Source organism: Hippocampus comes, unplaced genomic scaffold (genome assembly GCF_001891065.2).
Source record: "Hippocampus comes isolate QL1 unplaced genomic scaffold, H_comes_QL1_v1.1 scaffold176, whole genome shotgun sequence".
NCBI classification, from domain to species: Eukaryota; Metazoa; Chordata; class Actinopteri; order Syngnathiformes; family Syngnathidae; genus Hippocampus; species Hippocampus comes.
Window position 1 is genome coordinate 1,959,489 of NW_017805826.1, and position 23,116 is coordinate 1,982,604.

Here is a 23,116-nt window from a genome sequence, read left to right on the forward strand (position 1 = left end):
GATATTCAAATCATTGAAACTCACCTGAAGATAGTGGCATGACCTGAGGTTGGACTTGAGGTCTGTTGGCGTCATGGGCTTCTCCAGATTAAGCGAAGACTTCCTGTAGGCCTCCTTGGCCTGACTGACTGTTAACGTCGACCAGGAGCTCCTCTTCATGAATTTGCCTTCCGGTGCCATGCCGATGCTCTCACATGCTGAGCACTTGACATCATTGTTACTTTTGGAAGTCTTTAGCGATAAGTCTCCCGCTAAGTGGCTGTGCACTGAATCTGGGTAGCAGTGACTCATTTGGTCCACGGGGTGTCGTGACATGACACTCGGCGGTCGGTATGTGCTGTCGCTGTCCAAATTGTCGTCCGAACTCCACCAACCTCCTGAACGCTGCCTCCCGCTGCCGTCCCCTTTGCGATCTTTGCTCTTGCTGCGCTTGTTGTGTTTGTGATGGCCTTGGTGGTGGTGATGATGGTGCGAGCCGTCCCGATGCGAATCGCTTTTGGTACCGTTCATCTTCGAGGAACCTTCCAGAGAGTGCGACTTTGTGAATAGCTTTTGCACCGAGTGAACTAAGTGACGGATCCTCCCAGGGCTTTCATTACGCTGCTCTGTCGTTGTTGTTGTGGTGGATGTGCGTTGGTACTGCAATGTGTGGAAGCCGTCTCGGTGAAGCGGCATCTGCTTCTCAAATTGGTCAAGTAGATTCGCTGGGATTCGGTTCATTTTGCCGCTGCCGCCATGCGAGGAAGAGCAACTGTCATCCCTGCCGCCGGAGGGGTTGCCCCCGTTGTCCCGGGAAGTGCTTCCGTAATGCATGCGTGGAAAAGTGCTACATGAGACGGAGTGGTCCGTAGGCGCCATGGACACTGGCATTACCGTGCACTCCGAGTGGATGGAACTCCTCGGGGAGAAGCGATGGCGACCTTCAAGTGGACAGCTCTCGGTGGGGCTCAGGAGGTAGTGCGGGGGCCGTGAATCTCCGTGGTGAAGATGATGCTCGAGGGGATGGTCGACATCTCCATAGCCACACGTGTGGGCGAAGGTGGGAGAGGTGAGCTGGAGGTGGGCGGGACGGCCACCGGATAGACCCTTCATGTTTTTGCGTGGAGGGGAGTAGCTTTCCTCATCGAAGTACGGCGAGAGTGACCATGAATACTGATGGTCTGAAAATGAGTGGCGGAGAAAGAAGATTAGAAGGTCTCAGAACTCAAACTGTGCATTAAAGTGTTTGAAAAACTCAAATGGGTGGTTGTATATAATCTTTGTAATCATGCGCCAGCAATTGTCTTTGCGGTGTATTTTTTTATTTCGTGACAGGCTATTAAAAGATAATGGAAAAAGATGCAAGAGATTTGAAAGAAAACTTTTTGGGGGACTATTTTATGAATTCATTCATCCATTTTCAATCCTCACAAGCGTCGCGGGGGGTGCTGGAGCCCAGCTGTCTTCGGGCAGTAGGCGGGGGACACCCTGAACTGGTTGCTAGCCAATCACATGGCATACATAGACGAACATAGAGTGTCCCATTAACCTGCCATGCATGTTTTTGGAATGTGGGAGGAAACAGGAGGACCCGGAGAAAACCCACGCAGGCCAAGGGAGAACATGCAAACTTCACACAGGAAGGCCAGAGCTGGAATTGAACCCAGTACCTTTGCACTGTGAAGTCGAAGTGCTAACCACTCGCCACCATGCCGCCCTTGATGATTTCATTTTTTGGTGAAATTTGAAGAAAGTTTTTTGGCCAAAATTATTTACGGGTTTTCATACTTTCATAGACATGCACGTGCAAACTTCTCTATTTACAGATGACTGAGAACATACTTGAAGTTAACAGGATCCTTTAGAATTGTTTCTTTTGTCTTTTTCCACAATGTTATGTCATATCCAGCAAAAAATAAAACGTCCAACTCCCAAATGTATTATGGTATGAATAATTGTATGATTAACTCTATACAGGATGTTCTGAATGAGTCGTTAAAAAAATATATCAATCATAACATCAGACTGAATTCGACTTTTAAGAGACATTTAAAGCACATTGAATTGAGAAGGGGCAAAAAAAAACAAAAACACCACATCAACCACACACATTTTCAAGTGACTTGACACACAAACAGCTTAGTCCCCAGCACTCGTTCCTACTGAAGTTCCACTAAAAACATTTCCCGCAACATCATTAGACGTTCGCCCTGCTTAGATGTGTCAAGGCATACTGCTCAAAAGACAAAGGATGAAAAAGACAAGTAAAAATAAAAAAAGAGCAGTGATGCGACAGGTTGGATGGCTCTTGCGTTGTCATTTATCCAATTCACAGGGAAATAATAGCCCATCAGCGTACGGTGCGGCTGTGATCCATCAAAGCCCAGAGGAGAGTGTGAGAGTTGGAGAGACATCCTTGGCCCTACTACTTTTGCGTCCGTTGGCTATGTAGCCTTGAAGGGGACATATGATGGAAAATTGACTTTTTAATTGCTTGCACACAAATAGTTCGGACTCTAGAGGACTACCCACCCATGGAGTGTGAAATTAAACAAGCGAGTAATTGTTTTTTTAGCTGCTTGATTCCAGAAATATGTAATGTGCGTGAGCTAGACTGAGCGTTTGCTTCAATCTGATTCAAATTTTACTCTCAAACGTGTCTTACAGCTGATGGTCAAACTGTTTTTGGTAAATCTGAATTGAATACATAACTTTTCTCAAGTCTAAAGATTTTTTTTTTAATCACTGAATAATTTATGAGTTGTGTTTTTTTTTACATTTAAGGAAGAGTCTACAAACTTCCTGTATAATGAAGGCCATGGAAATGAAAGCCTAAAAATAAAATTCTATATTCAACATTGTCCTCTGTTTTTTTGACTAAGGGTGGATGCTCTCTTTTTTTGATCTTTCAAAGTGGATCAAATTTACTCCTCTCCAACTGACTTTAATGAGAGCTAAGATCTCAACCCCTGAGATGTAACCGTGCTCCCCCGTTGCTGTCGTTCTCCATCTGTTGAGATGAAAACAAATTCTCGTTGTTTACCAGGCTTACACGAGGAAATCCACTTGACAGTCTGATGTAAAATTAATCTGGGCTACTCTAAGCATGCATGTGGGGGCGGCATGGCAGATAAGACATTTTCCCTCAGGAGAAGCTGATTTTGTTCAGGCGGTATGAAAATATTTATCAGAGAACTTCTACAGCGGGCTACATCAGGTCAACCTGCTCTACTCGAGTTTACTTGCTAGTAATGGTAGCATAAGGATGAGGGTGGATGATCAATAGAGAAAATCCTACAATCTTTTGCAACTTCCGTCACTGTCGTACGTCCTTTGACTGTGGACTCTTCCAGGTACACCGGAGAGCTGCGCTGAATATATTATCTCCAGGCGAGAGTTTTGGCATTTCCGAGGATTATACCACAGATGACAGGACTAATCTGTCCTTCCTCTCTCTTTCTTCATTACCCCGTAGCCTCTGCAGAATTTATAATGTGAACGTTTGACTAAAGGAAGGAAATAAGAGTGGATGCATTATTCAAAAAAAATCGTGTAAAACATTTTGAAGCGACTGTAACTCGGTGAGAGGAGAAGCTGTTCTCTCTGTGACAATGGCTTTGCAAACCCCAAGTATGTGACATCTGCGGGCAAGTAGGGGGCCTGTCGATTCTACAGGGTTATCGGCAGCCCCTACACACATTGGCTTCTCTTGCATCCAGCGACTGCATGGATGGAATCAAACCGTGCACCTCTGCACTGTAAGGCCCACGCGCTAACCAGTCGACCGCCGAGCTGCCTATTCATTTTTACCAGTATGGTGTTCATCATTGAAATGACATGAAATTGGTTCGCTGGCCCATGTACCACATCAACTCAATGTTTCAAGGAACAAGGTCAATAAGTATGCAACTTTTCCAACAAAACCAATGGTGATGAAAATGTAAATTTTTTTTGTGGTAAAAATACATTTTGCAAAAGAGTCACCTGTCACATTCATTTCAACAAGAAAATATGATTTTGATTGTTGGCAGTGACATCGTCAAAGCAATCTTGATTTGAAAGTGACGGATGGGGTTCATTTGTGAAGTTTTTGTTTGACATTGCTGCACGGCCCACAAATACAGAGCAAACACATTAGCATTTAAATAGCATTATATCTGAACGGAGTGGCATTAACAGATCCCACTCCTCTGCCACCCCAAACTTTATCTGGAGTTAAGGACAGATGTTAAAGACAATAAAGTGGACTAGTGCGAAATGAAACACATGCAGACTTGTCAGAGGTTAGCTTCTATTCTAGTGTCAACTCTTTCATAGGCCAATGGAACGAGAGCTCTTATGAGGAAAAAAAAACATCCTCAAGGCAATGAGGAATCATGTTTTACATTGGATAGAGTTTTTCATTTCTTTTCACGTCAGGTTGTTTTCAATATTTATGACAAACACCCAGACAGAGGTAGAAAAAGAGTCGGCACTATCTGAAAACAGTTTATATCGGGGGCATACTGTCTATAGTATGTAGAAAGCATGTTCGCATCCATCCGTATGAAATACAAGGATGTGTAGGAAAACTGAGGTAAAAAAAAGACTTTCCCAATTTTTTTCCTGTTGTCATTTTCTGATAAAATTGCTGCTCTGATACTGTCTATACTGGCCATGTTTTTTCTTTGCGCTGCAAGAAACGATTATTTCAATAATCGATCAATCAATGAATCAGGAAGAAATGCTTCAATTTCCACTCTTTTGTTTCAAAAACAAACAATTCCGTTCATACCTGTGGAGAATTTCCATCCATCCATCCATCCATCCATGTGGAGACCTTAGAGTCTTTAAATAATCCAACAAGTGTTTTAGGCCTGGTACTAGGGCTGAGCGATTAATTGCATTTGCAATATAATCGCAGTTTGATAAAACATTTGTTAATGGCAAAGGCTGTGATTTGACTGATGATTGAGACGCAGAGAGCAGGCATATACCGCAACACTGTAATTAACCCTTTCAGGGACAGCAGTTACGACAGTGGACAGTTTATCATGGTGTGCACGGTGGAATCAAGGTGTGCATAGTTTTGAGTGAGGTTTGTCTTTCACGAGACCTTGAGGTGAGGATCTAACATGTTTGATCTTTGCCTCGTGAGGTTAAAAAAAAGAAAAAAAGACTTGCCATGTGTTTTGTGTATTTTGTTTTGTTCCGGCCGCCATCATATGGAAGAGCGTGTTGCAATGCTAGTGGCCTGTCATGTGAGCCACCCTGGCTGTCTGATGCATACGGGCCATAAAATCAATTTACCTGTGTCTGATGTTTGAGCACACTGAGACAGCATCAATGTGTGCACTGTTTGACCAGTCAAAACGCATCCATCGGTCAAATGTTTCGAAAATGGCAGCATTGTGTCATCAGATTTCAGGAATGAAACCGAAGAGAGGCGAAATAATTTGTTTTTGCATGTTGTGATCTGCAATTTCTTACCGATTTACAGTATAGTATATGTTCACGTGACATTTGTGTGGCAGAATTATGTTGTCATGGTGAACGCTTAAAAGCCTGCTCGACAAAGTACCGTATTTTCCGCACTATAAGGCGCTTTGGAATATAAGGCACACCTTCAATGAATGGCCTTAGAACTTTTTTCATATATAAGGCATTATAAGGCGCATAGAATAGAAGCTACAATAGTGGCTAAGAATGCGTTATGCATCCACTAGCGAGAGCTAGTCTAAAGGGAATACAATACAATTCATTACAGATTTATTTATATAGCACTTTCACAACCATTGCAGCTGTAACAAAGCACTTTACAGAACATTTAAAATACTACGTTCAAGAAACCAGAATGTTGATCCATTTATAAGGCACACTGTCATCGTTTGAGAAAATTGAATGATTTTAGGTGCGCCTTATAGTGCGGGAAATACGGTATTCAGTAAGTTTACACATGGAATTGTAGTAGAAATAAAATAAAATAAACACTAAAATGAGATTTTAACGGCACAAATCCCATGCAGCAACTGTTCCACTCTTCGATGTCGATGGACAGTCCAAAAATCCAAAATTGGAAATCAGAATTGGGCACTGACCTCAAATGCTCCTCTACTCTCAATTTAAAAATCGGATTGATGAGATTATATACGTAAATGTGTTCTGTCCTGGTCAAGAATGTAGTACTGTATATATTGTTTCGAAGTTGAACATTTCGACAGGCCTTTAGGGTTAAACAAATCAATCCCAACTGAAGTGTGCCTTCACCATCTGGCCTACGTCAAGTCATTCTGGCAGAATCTCTTCCGGATACCCGTGGTCAATTCAGACTTGTATTTTCTGAGCAAAGCAAATCAATAGAGAGGCTTTCTTATCAATTTCCTCAAAGGTTAAATGTTCTCTCCCCAGAATTTTGGCCTTTGTCTCGGAAACTGTAGGAAGGAGAATTGTGTCTTCAACCCTCAGGGCAAATCAGCAATGGCCTGAGTCATTAGGTTTGAAAGGAAGCCAAGGGAAAAAGTGTCAAAGAAGCAATCTGTCAGCTCGACAAGCCTTGTAATGGTCACCATAGCGCTTTTGATCAAAATAAGGCAGCGGCTTATGGCTTTGGCACATATCCTGCTCACTTGTCCATCGAAGTGACAGCACAGCATGATTCATGCATACATTTCAACTGTGCTAAAAATGAAGCCGCGGCACCGCAGCTGTAACTGCAACTGCTCCGTTCGGAACAATAACTGAGAGCAAGTCACTGATGTGTACCTTCATAGAAACCCTGTCTCTGAGAAAAGATAAAAATGAAACAAATATATACTGTTTTATTACTGAGTGCTGACTCAGCACACTTTAAAGTACATTAACCCTTTCATGCACCCTGTCACCAGATAAAATGGTAAGCTGTCCACTGTAGTAACCGCTGTCCCTGAAAGGGTTAAAAATCCGAAAAAAAAAAATGTGAGCCATCCCATACAATACGGTTGTGTGGTAGGTAATGTGTTCTTATTCTTTCAAGGCCACTCAGTGATGTATTTTCTCAAATTATCAGGTTAAATTAAAATACAATAATCTAATCATCGCTCTGTGATAAAAAAAATATGTGAGCCATCCCATACAATACGGTTGTGTGATAGGTAATGTGTTCTTATTCTTTCAAGGCCACTCAGTGTGTGGTAGGTAATGTGTTCTTATTCTTTCAAGGCCACTCAGTGATGTATTTTCTCAAATTATCAGGTCAATTTAAAATACAATAATCTAATCATTGCTCTGTGACTGACTGGCGACCAGTTCAGGGTGTCGTCCGCCTTTTGCGTCGTCAGCTGCGATAGGCTCCGGCACCGGTGTTGAAAATGAATGAATGGATGGATAATCAAATCATTACAATTAATGGTTGTTAAGATTTATTGTTATCAACCAATTTCAATTATCTTTATTTCTTTCTGACGATTGGCATTCTGGGAAATTTTACGGACCAGAGACAGACATAAAGGGGCTCGGCGTGAGCCCATTCACATGAACATGAAAATCTGAGTCTGGGAGTTTAATGATTGGATGTGAAGTGTTGACAAATGGTTTGCATGCCCAGCTGATGCAAAGTTTTAACGATGCACAAGACGCAGTGAGACATCCCCGCAATGAATTACTTCATGTTTTGACAAAGATAAATGTATTTTATTTTACTTCATGCAGGCGAGGGTTATGGTTGTTCACCAAAATATGACTCCAAACCGTGCATTCTCATGACTATGCAACAATAACATCAACGTTAGGCGATTTTCAATGTGGTGTTTTCATAGAAATAAGCCTTCATTTTTCCTTATAAATATGGAACAGTGACATCAAATATTTCCATGAAAAAAAGCATCATTCATTATTCACTTTGTTGACAAATGTGCATCCTCTGCACATTCCATATCCCCTCGGGCGATACCTGATGGATTTAGCGGTACTGCATGCGGTGGTGCTCATGCACCTGGGAGTGCTGTATGGATGCCAGACGTGGAGGAGGACACACCACTCCCACCTTAACACGGACTATCTGGCTCCCAGCTGCACACCGTTGTGCATGCAAGAACAACGGAGTGGATTAAAGCACGGAGAAGCCACCAGAAGTGAGAGTCCATTTTGTCCGAGGAGTTTGCGAACAAGTGACACGTGTCTTACCGAGTGACACCTGCATGGAAATTCCCCATGGAGGATATTGGATGACACTAATCAAATGGTAGCGCAAACTTGAATGTGCCATCCAAAGAACCTGTCAACAGGATTCTATCAGCACCAGCACTGTGATGGAGCTATTAGTAGACTCTCTTCAAAAACGTCAATGATAATTTTATTTAACTCAAACACCGGTTTTTACCGACAGGGTTGTGAGCCACAGCATTAAGCTGCAGAGAGATGATAGTGACCTGATAAGCGGAAGCTGCTGAATGCTTGAATACTTATCACAAGCCCGTTAATGATGAAGCATGTTATCTGTGCTGTGCTCAGCACTCTTCATCACTTCCAGTCTCTTTTGCCAATCAAAAGGGGCACAAAGCAGGAGATGTCAGTCAGGAATTTTAATTCGTCAGGGTCGGTGTTCTTTTGTTCCTCCAGGAAAGACAATACTTGAGGCTTTTATGCTGTTCAACGTTTTGGTTGCTCTTTTATGTCATACTGTGCATATCATTTAAAAAAATATATCTAATCATCTCCTATTACATTTCATGACTGTACATTCTCAATGTTATGGAGACGTGGTAAAGTGCAGAGCAACAACAAAAATAAAAGAAAGATGCAAATGACCATCACCAGTTCTGACTCCCATCATTTTATTTTCTTACAATTTTACTTGTATCAATGACCATCCACCAACTTGGGAGTACTAACCATATGATGCTTAAAGACTTCAGTTAAACCATGCAACTACAAGTTTAAGTTAGATAATTTTTGGATTTATATATATATTTTTTGCACCACTCATACCTTCCACATGGTCAGCATACGCACTGACGTCTGTGTTTATCATAGCATCCACTGCCCCCCACCCAAAAAGTACATACAGAGCGCTGAGGTGATGTAAATTGAATGAGTGCAGACATTGGTGCTTCAGGTTCTGATTTGAGTACTAGCCATGTGGGGTATATTGTCCCTCTCACACTAAGGCTGCATGTTTACATGCCTAATTCCAATTTAGAATCTATATTCGTCTATTTACATGCATATTCAAATTTCACTGGAGTCCTAAATCAACCTGTATGCTTATAGACGCAAATTGCAGGTAAAAATTACTCCACAAGCGTCAACACTGGGCAGCAACGACAACGAAGTACACAAGAAGTGAGCAGAGTTTTTACCGGATACTCTTTCTGACATATTTTCAATCTGGATTTGGGACTGGCAATGGCTGTGTATTAGGGCACTGGCCGGGAATCAAACCTGTGCAGCCCGTGCCCAAGATAGCAGCATGTACCACGACACTGCCACTGGAAGTCAACAATAACATATAAATAATACAAATATTCAAAATGACATTCCACTGATTGAGAGATTCATTCTCTTTCTGAAGTCATGAAGCATATCCTTCTAGCCTGCATCAGCTGGGAAAGACTTCAGCCGCTGCCGTGACCTTGAACAGGATAATTGGTATGCAAACTTATGATCACAATATTGTAAAACTGTCTTCAGCACACCGTAATCTCCAGTCGAATCTCCTCAAAGCACAAAGATTGAAAAATTATATTTGCGACAGCCGTACAAATGTTCAACGAGGAACTTTCACATCTCTCATGCTTAGTGACGTACTATATTGCACATGGCCGCATGTGCCTGCTGGAATCATAAATCATAAATGTGCAGCTGCAGTCAAGTCACAAATTGTGCCAATTGTGAAACGCAGGAAAACCCTGCGTGAGTGTGAGAGAAGACTAAATCACCTCGCATGAAACAATCGTTTGTAGCCTCGGAACTATTTCTTGTTACCGTAGCAACACACCATGACGTTTCGTATGCACGCACTCATTCAACAGGGATTAAATAAAAAGTTAATGAAATCAATATCAAACCAGTGCATGCCCACTGCGGTTGATTGATCACATTGACAAAATCATTAAAGGTCTTCAAACACTGTTTGAATTCACGCTGTTTGTCCAGAGCAGAACACATGAGGTATTTGCCTTCTAATGCGCATTTTGTCTTGGGCGACATTTTTTTTTCCAGACTATGGCTGCTCAGATCGGGGGGGGGTGTGACCATAATGACTTCAGTTTTCATGTCTCATCTATTAAATTTCTCCATAATTAACCACACTGTTACAAGTCAATCAGTGCATTAACCCCGTAACCTGATAATATGCTAAGCCATCCACTGTAGTGACCGCTGTCCCTGAAAGAGTTAAAGCATTTGCAGTAAAGTAATTCAGCAAATAATCAGATGGCCAGCGCGCAATGGACATCAGAGGCTGGAAATTCGGAACGCTAATTCCCTTGCCGTACAAAGCCTGTTATGACATCGGTGATCACATCTATAACATTAACGACGACTATTATCATTATTCAGAAAATACTCATTTGTGTGCAGGGAGATTGGAGTAAGGAAGGCTGGCCTATGTTGCTCCAGGTAATGGAGGTGAAGCTGGACGTGTCTACGGTAAAATGCAATTAGTTTAAGTGCCTGTCCCAGTGTTTTACTGGCCTGATTTCACAGCAGGGAAATGAATGAAGCACTATTGACAATGCCCTGGGTGCGCTCTAAACACAGCATACAATAAATATTTAGCAGCCAGTGGCATGCAGTCCAGATGCCCACTCAAGCGCTTTCAGCTGCAAGTATTGTAATATAAGTCCAGTCAATCGGTGTCAACTTTATTTATGCAGCGCAATATCAGGACATCAGTTACCTCGGGAAACTTTTCATATAGAGCAAGACACACACACACTCGGACTACCTTATGAAATGCTCTGCAAGATAACAAAACTTTCAAGTATACTTTTGCCTTGCCAAGTTAGTCTATTGAAGAGGCACAGCAAATCTTGGTACATTCCCTGCAGGCCTTGGTGTTAGAAAACTGGACAATTTACTTCTTGACAGTTACACAAAAGTCTGATAGAAATAAAAAAGCATTGCTTTGACCTTTCTTCCTAATCTGTTATGTTGAACTACAGTCGAATACAGAGCCACGGTTGAACAATACCAAACACGTCCCACTGACAAGCATTCCAATACTGTTTCCTCCAGTCCCGCAGGAGAACCCTCACTTGGCCCCACTGCAAGTGAACTGAAACAGCAAAACTTTTTTTGAAGAGCTTTTGAAAAATGCAACTCATAAAAGCGTGACGTGTATAATTACGTACCAAAGCCTCCGCAAGATACTATTCAAAATGAAAAGCGTTTTGCACTGATTAATAAGCTCTCAAAATTTAAAACGTTTTAAAATGGTGGCTTGAAAAATGGAATAAGTAGTAATAAAGTCCTTCACCCACCACTAATTAAGCAATTACAGTGGGTAATAAATAAGTTCATAAGTAATACATGAGATATTTCTACATGTTTTATTTTTTTTTAACCCGTAGACGCATGCTAATGACTGTATGTATGTATGTATGAGGATATGAGGGAAAAGTGATTCGGATTGCACGACTGTTCGTGTTTTATGTGATGTGTTGTGTTTATTATTTTACTTCATGTTCACTGTTTTGTTAAGCGCTTTGTTACAGCTGCAGCTGTTGTGAAAGCGCACATAAATCAGGATGTATTGTATTGTACTGCAACAAATGTGAACACGTTCACAAATTATCTTCACTGATTAGCCTATTAATAACGATCTTCCCTCTCTGATATGCTCGGAAACAATCAGGGCAGAGGATCATATAAATGTTTTTCATGCTCAATACAATCACAACTCCATACAGTTTGTGTGTTTGGTCAACACAGAGGAGCATACCCGATTCTTTGATTGTCATGTGACAATCCGTAGCGAATTAGAAAATGACCTGAGTGTTACAACCTTAAGTGGCCGCCAGCGTACCACAGGCCGGTGCGCAAAGTTATTTGCCGCAATTAAAAAAAGAAAATGACAAGAGGAAGCATTTGCAACTACAATGTAGTTATCGGATAAGCTAGCAATTAGCCTCACATCATCCAGTTCTTCTTCTTCTACTACTTCTTTGTATTTTGCGGCAGACTGGATTGCCTGTGACATTTTGCTCCGTCCAACAGATTCGTCTTGATTCAAAAGACAGACATCTTCATGTCTTCAACTTCAGCGAAGACATTTGCGATTGTCGATGGCACATATTGTTATGTTTGTGGCATGCTGCGTTGGTTATCTCAAGTACGCTGAAAAAAAATTGTGTTTTGAATTTACTCCATTTTATGTTGTCGAATGGTTGCACGACATCTAATCATCTGGATCCTGATACATTTTTGAGGTAGACGATGCATCTAGTTCCAAAACATTATCTGGATGGTTTTATTCTGTACAACCAGATTAAATTTAATTCAACTCATCATTTTTTTTTTTTCAGTGTACACCTCACACAAGAGGAGCAGTAAACACACACTGGCCATTTTTTTTTCCGTGTCCTGGGTGGAGTCTCTCACATTAAAAAAATGGCGAAGATATAACAAAGCAGTATGTGCGTAACCTCATCAAGGTGACTACTAAGGGAAATGTAGATAATCATGTTGATGCTGACTTGACAGTCGACATCTGCACCAAAGCACCCTTCTGGGAGCCGGCACACTTTCATGTGCTTCCCCAGGCAGTTACTAAAAGCACATGATTCCAGTAGTAATTCAATGGAGGGAGCAGGCTGATTTAGTTTCCCTCTCAGATCCACAACACAAGCAGCTGTAATGGGATTGCCGTGAAATGTGAAAAGCACGGATGCCAGATTTTTCAAATCACTGGATTGGATTTTAGCAGCTGTCAAAAGAGAACAGAAGGGAAGAGGAAATAAATATTTATTGACAGCAACAGTTCAGCATATGATTGGAAACAGATCAAACTCTTGCGTCTCTCTTGTTAACAATGGAGAGTGGTTAAGTGCAGTCCATTGATTTCTGTAACACTGCCGACACATTCCTCATGAGCAAAACGGCTCCAGCTGTCTCAGGTTTGAAGGCCGCCTTCTCCAGGCTGCGTATCGTAGCAAAGGGGTACCAAATAAACAAACCTCCTTCAGGTGTCACATTCGTTACAGTGTTCATCGGGCTGACTTGACTTGCCCAAAAAAAAAAAAAAAAAATGTTATCTCACCATCCTCTTCTCCCAGAAGCTTTGTGGTGTGTCAATATGCATGGAAACAAATTCAATTCTCATCGGTTCCAAAGTATTTGGGAAGCTGCGTGCTGTTAGTTGGAAGCATAGTGGAGAGAGAGTGTGGGTGAAGCAGAGGTCACCAAGCCAGTGGATACATTTTGAAGTGCTACACTACAGATGGAAATTGTGTAAGACTCATTCCATATGAAGCCGATCTTGATTGCTCAAAAGTTAGAATTTAATCTTTGGTTGCTGTCTGATGGCAGCACAATGAAATATCGGTTAACATGTCTGCCACACAGTTCTGAGGTTCAGGCTTCACATTTCAGCTCTGGCCTTTGTGTGTCGAGCTTGCGTGTCCTTCCTGTGATTGCGTGGGTTATCAGCGCCTTGAGATTGACTAGCAACCAGTACAGGGTGCTCCCTGTTTTTCACTCACAATCAGTCAGGAAAGCCTCATGCTCATCCGGGACCCCAATGAAGACAATGGCTTGATATTTTAAATTTTGTTTTTAAATTTTGGAGACCAACTACGACGAAGGGTACTAAGCGAAGAATGTGGGAAGAAAAGACAAACACATCCCTACCGGAAGTAATGTAAAGTAAGCACATTCTCAATCACGCCAGTAAGCACTGAGCATTTTATCTGTAAATGAATCATGAGACCGATGCTATAATAGATTCTATCAGCAAGAGGAAGTGCTCATTAATACACTATGATTGGCTGCTAAATACCTTTAATGGATCCAATTGGATTTCCCTCTTGAATGTTAATGAGAGCTTTTCTCCTGTGAATCAAATATGTCATGATTCACTTTTTGTTTGGATTAAATTTGGTTTTGTTTCCTCATGTACTTTTTTTTTTTTGTCTTCCTCGTTAGGTTTTGTTTCCACCTGTTCTCGTCACCCGGGTCCCTTGTGTTATCAAATCAGCTCCCGCAACCCTTTGTGTCTTGTCCAGGTGTTCCTTGTTGTCTCGTCATTTTGCTTGTATTAAGGTTTCTGTCAGTCTTTGTTTGGATCGTTATTTTTCTGTCATGGGTTTTTATTTGTTTGTCACTTTGGTTTATTGCCATTTTCTAGGGGACTTGTGTTTTGGATTTAGCTTTTCCACTGTAAAACTGCAAGTGTTTTTTTTGTATAGTACGTTTTGTTCAGTACTCCCTAGTTCTCCTACCGCCAAGCTTTTTTGGGTCCGCTACCATCACGCTCATATGATACAAATCTAAACTTTACACACAATCCATCCGTCCACTTCCCGATCCACTTTACCCTCACAAGGGTCGCGGGGGATGCTGGAGCCTATCGCAGCGGTCTTCGGGTGGTTGGCGGGGGACACCCAGAACCGGTTGCTAGCCAATCGCAGGGCACACAGAGATGAACAACCATCCACGCTCACACTGAAGGACAATTTTACCTGATCGATTACGCTACCATGCATGTTTTTGGAATTTGGGAGGAAACCGGAGTACCCGGAAAAAAACCCACGCAGAGAAGAGGCAAATTCCACACAGGGAGGCCGGAGCCGGAAACAAACCCCGCACCTCTGCACTGTGAGGTCGACGCGCTAATCACTGGACACCGGGCCACCCTCCTTTATACACAATTTAGATTCTAATATGTTGAAAAACAGAACGCACCATACATTTATGGGATTCTAAAGGCAAAGTGTTAAAGTCTTTGGGATGACTTCAAAGTTTGGAAGTTGAACAACCTTCGTTTAATCTTAATCTCTGTCACAAGTTTTTTTTTAAATTTATGACAGACACCTATCCCATTCTTAATGGCCCCACCATCTCGAGAACTCCCCAGTGGGTTTATTCATCTTTGAGCTGCGGGTTGCTCACTGAGGAAAAACTAAGAGCATCACAGGCAAGATGACAGCGTTAGTCATAACCGCATGCAGAGCATCGGAATGTGTGACAATCGCCAGCTGTGTCCCACTTCAACAACAACAAAGAAATGACATTACTGAGCCTAAACACAGTATGCCTCAGAAGGCAAATACAATTATTCACTGAAACATCCATCCTTCATCCATCTATAATCTGTGAAGCGTTTTTCCTCACTTGTGTGTCCGAGCCTGTCCTAGCTGTTATTGGGCGAGAGATTGAACTGGTCACCATCCAATCACAGTCACTGAAACATTCCAATATATATTTATTTAGACAATGTCTGTAAATAGACCCTTAAATTAACAGCTTTAAAGCAACGTCAATGCTGCAGTGATTTCTGATGACTTTTGCAGTATTGGTGGACTATACTGGACACGTCTCAAAAAAACAAAAAACAGAAAAACAAACAAGCACAAAATATATTCCTGACTGCAGCTTTAGATTACCGGTAGGTGAACTCGACACTCTATCAAATGCTTAACATATGCTTTAATTATACATCCATCCATCCATCCATCCATTTTCTAATCCGCTTATTCTTATGAGGATCACGGGTGTGCCGTGGTGCAGCCTAACCCATTTGACCTCAGGCAGCAGGCAGGGTACACCCTGAACTGGCCGCCAGCCAATCGCAGAGCACACATAGACGAACAACCACTCGCGCCCACAATCACACGCAGGGACAATTTCGAGTGTTCCATTAACAAATGGCAACCAGCTTCAGCTCGCCTAAATGCAATCTTCAGCCCAATCTGCTGGGTCAAGATAATTAACCCAACCATGAGTAAAAGTTACCCATTTTTTTAATTTTTGTGAAAATACAATGGTTCATCACAGTAAACACCTGGCAAACTTAATTACCTCAATATTGACCTCACGGTTACTGTGATTCTTCAATTATGCATGAACACATTCGCGCGCGTGTGTGTGTGTGTGTGTGTGTGTGTGTGGGGGGGGGTTGTCAACTGTGTGGCTATTACAAATGCACATCATGAGGGCGGTCTGAAATCAATTAAAGTGCCTGTGATATCCTTCCCACCCTCATTTTCATATCCAACAACATGGGACCCAGAGGGTAGCCATGGAATCATTGTCGTGTGTTTAAATTAGCCTCAGATGTTTGTCCCCGAGGCCTGAGCTCGTCATGTATGCCTTGTAAAAAAGGCATATAAAATAAACGAAGAAGCCTGAAACAAACATCACCATGTGCGTGGTTTCATTTGACCATTTGGACAATGTTTAACGGTTTCAGATGTTTATTCAGATCAATAAACCGCATACAAGTCATCACAAAAATGTGATTAAAAAAACAAAAAAAATCTCTTCAGGTCATTTTTTTTGCTCAAGCAGGAACAGTGAGAACAGGTGAAGGAAACGTGGACCAAAGACTAATTAACCGACATTCAGTGAGGCATGCTTTTAATGGATTAATATTGTTTTGCATGAATGACCGGGGAATACATTAAACATTCAGTGAGGACGTTTCCCCTCATTTAATGCCGTATAATCACAAACTTGCTTCTTATTCTTAACCACCACTTCAGGTGTGTTGATTTATTTGAGCAGTGAACCACAGCTGATGGAATGTGTTTTGTCCGTCTGATAAAAGCAAGAGCCGCATAGTCAAGAGCTTGAGTTAATAACGTGCGTGCTTTTTACAGAGAGCCGAGCATCACTCACGAAGACATAGTGGGCCACCACTGACACTTTAGTACACAATGGGATTAGGAGGGATGATTCTGTAAACGCGGGTGTTAAAGTGAGACTAGAACACCATTCTGAAGCGAGGTTTTCAGCCAGACGTTGACATCTCAGTTTTTTTTTTTAAACCGCCCCCATAATTTTGTGATTAGCAATGCATCATCAATAGAATTGTACTAACCCATTTTTATCAGACCCCACCTCATTTGCAAAAACTATTGAGTACAAGGTGATACTCATGAAATCACTGTTGCAGTGTGAAATGCCTTCCTTGCGCCTCCTTCACTACCAACACCAGCGCTTCAACTTCCAGGAACCTCAAGAATACTGTGGCCTTCAACCAATCTTTTTTTTCAATGGCTTGAGGAGCACTTATGAATGTACACCACAAATTCTGCCTGGCAATGAGAGGCCTCATTAGTAAGCCACAAATCACTTGTGAAGTTTCTATATTGAATTATTCATGTCTGTGTTGTTTTCTTTTGTGGAGGAGAAGTTGAAAGAAAAGAAAAAAAAAGAAAACTGGCCGCTGCAGAGTCTTCCCTGAGTGATTTGTGCACCACCTAGATTGGCCAACAATGAAGGAATAAACATTCAGCGGGTGTATGCATACTTTTGACTCTCACTGTTCGACCGTTCCTGCAAAGTGTCACAAATGTTGAGAGCGCAAACTCCGCACTGAAGTTTGCCTTCCAATTAAAAATACCGTCTGGCCATTACGTAACCAAGCAACAAAATGAATGAGATTCAATACAAATTATTCATAGAAGTTGACCGCAGGTCTACAGTTTGCCTCAAGTGACCCCCATTGAGGATGAAAAGAGCAATTAATGTGTCCTGAGGCCCACATAAATATGAGAGCCCTCCAAGAAATGTGGATGTTGGTGGTGTGGAGGGGGGGGGGCTCTTTGGGTTCAGGAGACTGCACACACAATTAACCCATTGATATTTTGACAAACGGCAGATGATTGATGGAGGAAACGGGTCAGCTATTGCGTCCCGAGGTTGGCTTTTCCACAGGAAGTGTTTGAACAGTCACTGACACCAAAGAGCGTCAATCTTTTTTCCTTCCAAATAAAGCCATTTTTTTCTTGTAACAGTGAGACATTATTTTTATGAACAATGGAGTAAAAACAACAAGCATGATAATTGCAGACATTTTTGAATTTGGCTTTGCATGTTTGTGAAGGACACTAATTTGTGTCCCCATTGTATAGGGTTCAAATGATTACTAAGGAAGAAAAAGGCGGATGGGAGGAGCTGAAGCTGAGAGTAATGACAGCACAGTGGTACCTCTGAAGCGGAACACCCCTGAGGTGAATTTCACAGAAATTTGTGGGGAAAAAGCTGCACAAAACTTTGCAGTTCGAAACAATTTAGTCTACTGCATAATGCCTTTTTTTTCTTAGGTAGGTGGAATTCTTTGCCTTTCTTGCTTGATGTACAGCTTCAGCTGTTCAACAGTACGGGGGTTTCCGTTGTCATATATTCCGCTTCATAATGTGCCACAAATTTTCAATGGGAGACAGGTCTGGACTGCAGGCAGGCCTGTCTCGTACATGTACTCTTTAACAAGGAAGGCATGCTGTTGTAACACATGCAGAATGTGGTTTGGCATTGTTTTACTGACGTAAACAAGGGGGCGTCCATGAAAACGATATTGCTTGGATGGCAGCATATGTTTCTCCAAAAACTGCAGGTACCTTTTTGCCTTAATGGTGCCTTCGCAGATGTGTTACATTACTATTTTACAACATTATTACATTTTATAACAGGTAATTAATAACTGTATCGGAATACAACCCTGCATACAGTTTCCTTTGTCCAGAAGGGAAATATAACAGACTATAATTATATGCAAGGGAATATGTATGGAGCTGATTAAAGTTGATTAAAATCAGGCAACAGACAGCACAGGCTCACCACACCGTAATGGCACCGCTGAAAGTAACTGACCCAAGTGTTTATGCAAAGTTCAATAATGCAGAACCCATTTTTTTTTTTTTTTTTTTAGCGATAATGAAGATGCTCCTTCAACAGGATCAATTTCCCAAAGTTTTACTTTTTGGTCCGGTGGGCATATGTCTCTAGGTTGCTACAAAGCCTGAGTCACAGTGGAGGCAATGGATTTTAGAGCCACTGAGAAATGTGTCTGACCCTGCTCAAATCAGATGCTATTCACTGATTTGCACAGGGGTTAATAGCAAATACAGCTGCAGATACAGAGGTTATATTATGGCGGTGTTCAATCTCAACATAATGAAGTTCCAACATAGAAAACGTGTATGTTAAAATTGGATGCAAGTGGAAAGACCACTATACAATCAAATGGGCTACATGCAAAATGTGGTCTGAGAACACTGAGTCTTATTTATTAAAAAAAAAAAAAAAAAAAGCATCCCGTTATCAAAATATAACTGATCTTCCAGCCACTTTCCACAAAAAGGATTATGGAAACCAGTCCTCAGTTGGCGTTAACTGCAATCATACATAAATACTCAACATTAGGTCATCACAACTATTTGTACAATATGTACAGATCAATATTTCCCATTTGTGGACTCAACAGAACTGAGATTGGATTGCTCCGCAACATTCTGCAGCATGAATTGTTTCCTGATTTTTTTTTTTTTTTTTTTAAATTCAAATGTGATCATAGTGACACTTTCGTACCATTACGACTATATTCAGCATTGGATCTTATTTGTGTATCGTAGTGCATCATTTGTAATCAATTTGTATTATCATTGCACATCTTATATCGCTTACAGCTTTAAAATTTGGGAGTCAATTGGCTCGACACTGTCGGGCCAGAGCTTGGGTCAGTGTTGCCAAACATTGGATAACAATTGAATGAAATGATTCAACCATCTGCCGAGTAAGAGATGCCCCACCGTCAACATATAAGAAATTGCTGTTGGACTCTCTGTACTTTGAATGTTTGTGTATGCTTTATTACCTCGTAATTTAAACTTCTCTGTCGAGGCCGAAAACGCTCGGGTTTTAAAGCGTTGTGCCACGATGAATACATTTTCGAGGACAACAGCGATGAGGCAAACCATTCCCGTTTCATAAGCTGCTCTAGCAGAACCATGTCAAATGTCAATGACGTCAGCTCTGTTGCAAAAACTGAGACAATTCCACTGACAGAAATGTCTCAGTTGGAACATGATGCGCAAATAGAGGAAGGTGAAAAGTGGAGCTCAATGAGTCACCATTGCTGTGGCAAGACAGCTACCATCAGTCATTCCCACTCTCAATCCACTCTTCTGAGATCACTTAGTCTATACATAGACACAGTGCTCGTGATTCAGAAGTGAATCAGGGCATTATCCGATATCTGCGGCCCTGCCTTCTGCTTGGCTAGCCAAGCAATGCATCCCTCAGAGACGTGCACGAAAAGGAGTGCAGAAATAAACTTTGATTGGAATCAAAAATGACGCTGCGTTTAAATGTGGCAAGTTGACGCTGCTATGTAATCATTCGTGATGTAAATTCAAAGATGACAAATTACTTTGGTGCTCCATAATTTTGACTCATCTTACTGCAAAAAACAAACAAAAAAAAAAAGGATCACTCAGAAAGAAAGATTGATAAAACTATAAAAATATACTAATCAGCATAATTTGGGTGTTCCTACTTCAGGACTAAACAGACCACGGTAAATCCGGAGTTGGCCGGGGGCAGAAACAGAGCGCTAGCCACAAATTGACATTTTAAATAGGTAAATAAGGGAGAGAGGAAGATGGAGCCAACACACAAGCAGTCAGGAATCGCAAGTCCTTCATTAGAAACCATTTTCCGACCTGATCTGAAAAGCAAATGCTCAATTAAAGGTGGCTCTGAATATTCACCCTTTGTTCCACTTTCACAGTGTTCGAAATATTGCTTTTATATTGGACATTACACTTCGGTCAGTCACTTTTTTTTTTTTTTTTAATCTGTCATGCTGGTCATTAGACTCAAATACGATGATAGACTTCAATCGACTCATGTCCATATTCCCTGTTATGTTTCTGTCATAGGTTTTTGGTACTTTGGTTCCTGTGGTTTTCTAGACTTTGAGTATTTGAGTGAGTTTTTTTCCAGTGTACTCCTGTTTGTAATTTTTTTTTTGTTAAATTAATTTCGGTCAGCCAACTCTGCCCCTCCCTGCAAACTACCACCACGCAAACCGTGACATTCACACTAATGGTTTGCGGTTTTTGTCCCTCTTGCGTGACGATTTCAAAGATGGTCTGTTCTGAACTGGCAAGCGAGAGATGTTACTGGATCTCTTGTGCTGGACTGACTGTATCTCCGGGAGTGCTGCATTACTTAGAATGCAGCTGCTTTGGGAAACACTGCCTGCTTTAGCATTCATCATGCTCTGGGGCTCTGGATTTAGGTTTAGTGAACTCATAAGTTGTTTTTTTGGGCAATGCATCAGTGTGCCACATACAATCAGTTAAAATGTGTGATTCCACACTCTAGGCTCTGCTTCTCCTAGTTGAAGCAAGCACCGGTCTGCTCTCGCTCTCGGCCAAGCGAAGCGGAAGAGAAGACAGTTCCTGCTGGAGACATTTAGCCCACTTGTTGTCAATCTAATGAAAGCCGGGCTTGCCATTGGCCCAGCAATATGTGGAGCAGGATGGGGGGCTGGCACACTGCATGTGATCCGGCCATAAAAGAAGCCAGATTCCCCATGGCAAAAAATATGAAAAAAAATGTCTGGAATTTGTGATCCTTAGGGTATTTTGACAAGTAAATGCCATAATACGAAAAAAAAAAAAACAGCCCTCGCATGCCCATCTTGTACCCCCAATTTGATTTTTAAGAAACCACTGCAACCAAGGAAGAACAACCAATCAGAGATAGGCATTACTCGTGAGGTGTCAATCAGTCTTGTGCACTTGTGGCACACTCACAGCGAGCACACCCCCATGACCTTGAGCCGTAATGCTGTTACCCGCTATGTTCGGTTTGAGAGTATTTGCTAAAACTATTACGGAATATCCATTCCAGTAAGCAACCACACTTAAAAGAAGCACACGGACAAATAGTCTTCCAACTACTGCGAAAGGACAGAACAACAGTAACAAATAAATACACAAGGAATAACCCCAAGTGCATATTGATGGTCACCATTTGCCAAGAGATTTTTCTACCACTATTTTGCTGCCTTGCTTTAGTGCCACGCATTTCAAGTAATGCTGGTGTGAGTAAAAAAAAAAAAAAAAAAATGCACCATCATAAAAATTCCTGCTGGGTAACTTCCAGACACTGCTACAGCACCATTATGAACTCCACTGCAGAGTTCTCTCTGTCATGTTCCGTTAAGCCTTTCCATAAAAACAGGTGAGGCGTAACATTACTGGATTAAAACTCGTGTCAAAAGGGGCCTGTATCTCCTTGTTTCAGTTTCCTACGAGTGATACGTGCAGACTCCACAATCTGTACTGAGCAATGTTATAATTTGTGTTATTGATAATCAGGTGCAATTTCCCCACCGAGATGGTGAGTATGCTGATTATGTTATGCTAATTTCCAATCCTGCATCTGAGTGTGAAAGACAGTTGTTATATTTCAATCTCAAATAATGACACACACTGTCATGTCTGCACTCAAACTGAAGTGAGTTCTCTGTCACGACTGCTCCCTTACAGTTTCCAACCTCATTATTTTGCCAAGTATGTTTTTTTTTTATTTTTTTTGGTCACATATCCCACCGGAGGTGCCCCCTTGAAGAATCAAAATGATTTTCCCAAAGATATACTGAAGGGTGTTCGTGTTAAAAATATCAAGGTGAGGGGGAAAGACAATGCAACGCTTTAGAAAGCTGAGAGAGCAACTTCCGTTTCTCGATGATGAGCTCAAAAGGTTGCTTCGCCACCGCACTTTTGCTTGCCACCTGCTGAAGGAAAAGAAATTGCTTGCAGAATTAATTGCATGCATCCTTAATCCTACTTTACTGGGCAGCTGCAGGCAATCTTAAAATGTCATATTTTCTTCAAACTTCCTCTCCTCTCTCTGCTCTCTCTTTGAACCAAAGAGTGATGAGTACACCACCCTTTCATGACTTAATGGCGTGGCTTAAAAAGAGCTAAAAAAAACACATGATGACGCCTGTGCTAAGACAGGGCATCAGTACTCTCCTCACATACAACCAAACCTGCTTTGTTAGACACCAACCTTGGTCGGCAATCGAGTAAGAATCCTGTTCGTCTGACCAACATACAATGTAAATGGGTTTCTTGAAATGACAAATCTATGATGTTCAATTGAGTAGAGGACAGGACACGGGGAGAGGGTTACGTATACGCTTGAGTCATTATTTGTTGGT

The 23,116-nt window shown here is 41.6% G+C and overlaps 1 protein-coding gene across 2 annotated transcripts in view; it reads right to left on the bottom strand.

Annotated features, from left to right (window-relative positions):
• Positions 1-23,116, bottom strand: part of dlgap2a (discs, large (Drosophila) homolog-associated protein 2a) — a 110,193-nt gene that overhangs the window by 39,718 nt on the left and 47,359 nt on the right. The window contains exon 2 of one of the 2 annotated variants that reach the window (XM_019887201.1): positions 25-1,160. In XM_019887201.1, coding sequence (XP_019742760.1) covers positions 25-1,092 — 1,068 coding nt within the window. In that variant the 5' untranslated portion in view covers positions 1,093-1,160. Of the gene's footprint in view, positions 1-24; positions 1,161-23,116 lie in introns of those variants that run through there. The other variant, XM_019887199.1, reaches the window with a different exon arrangement.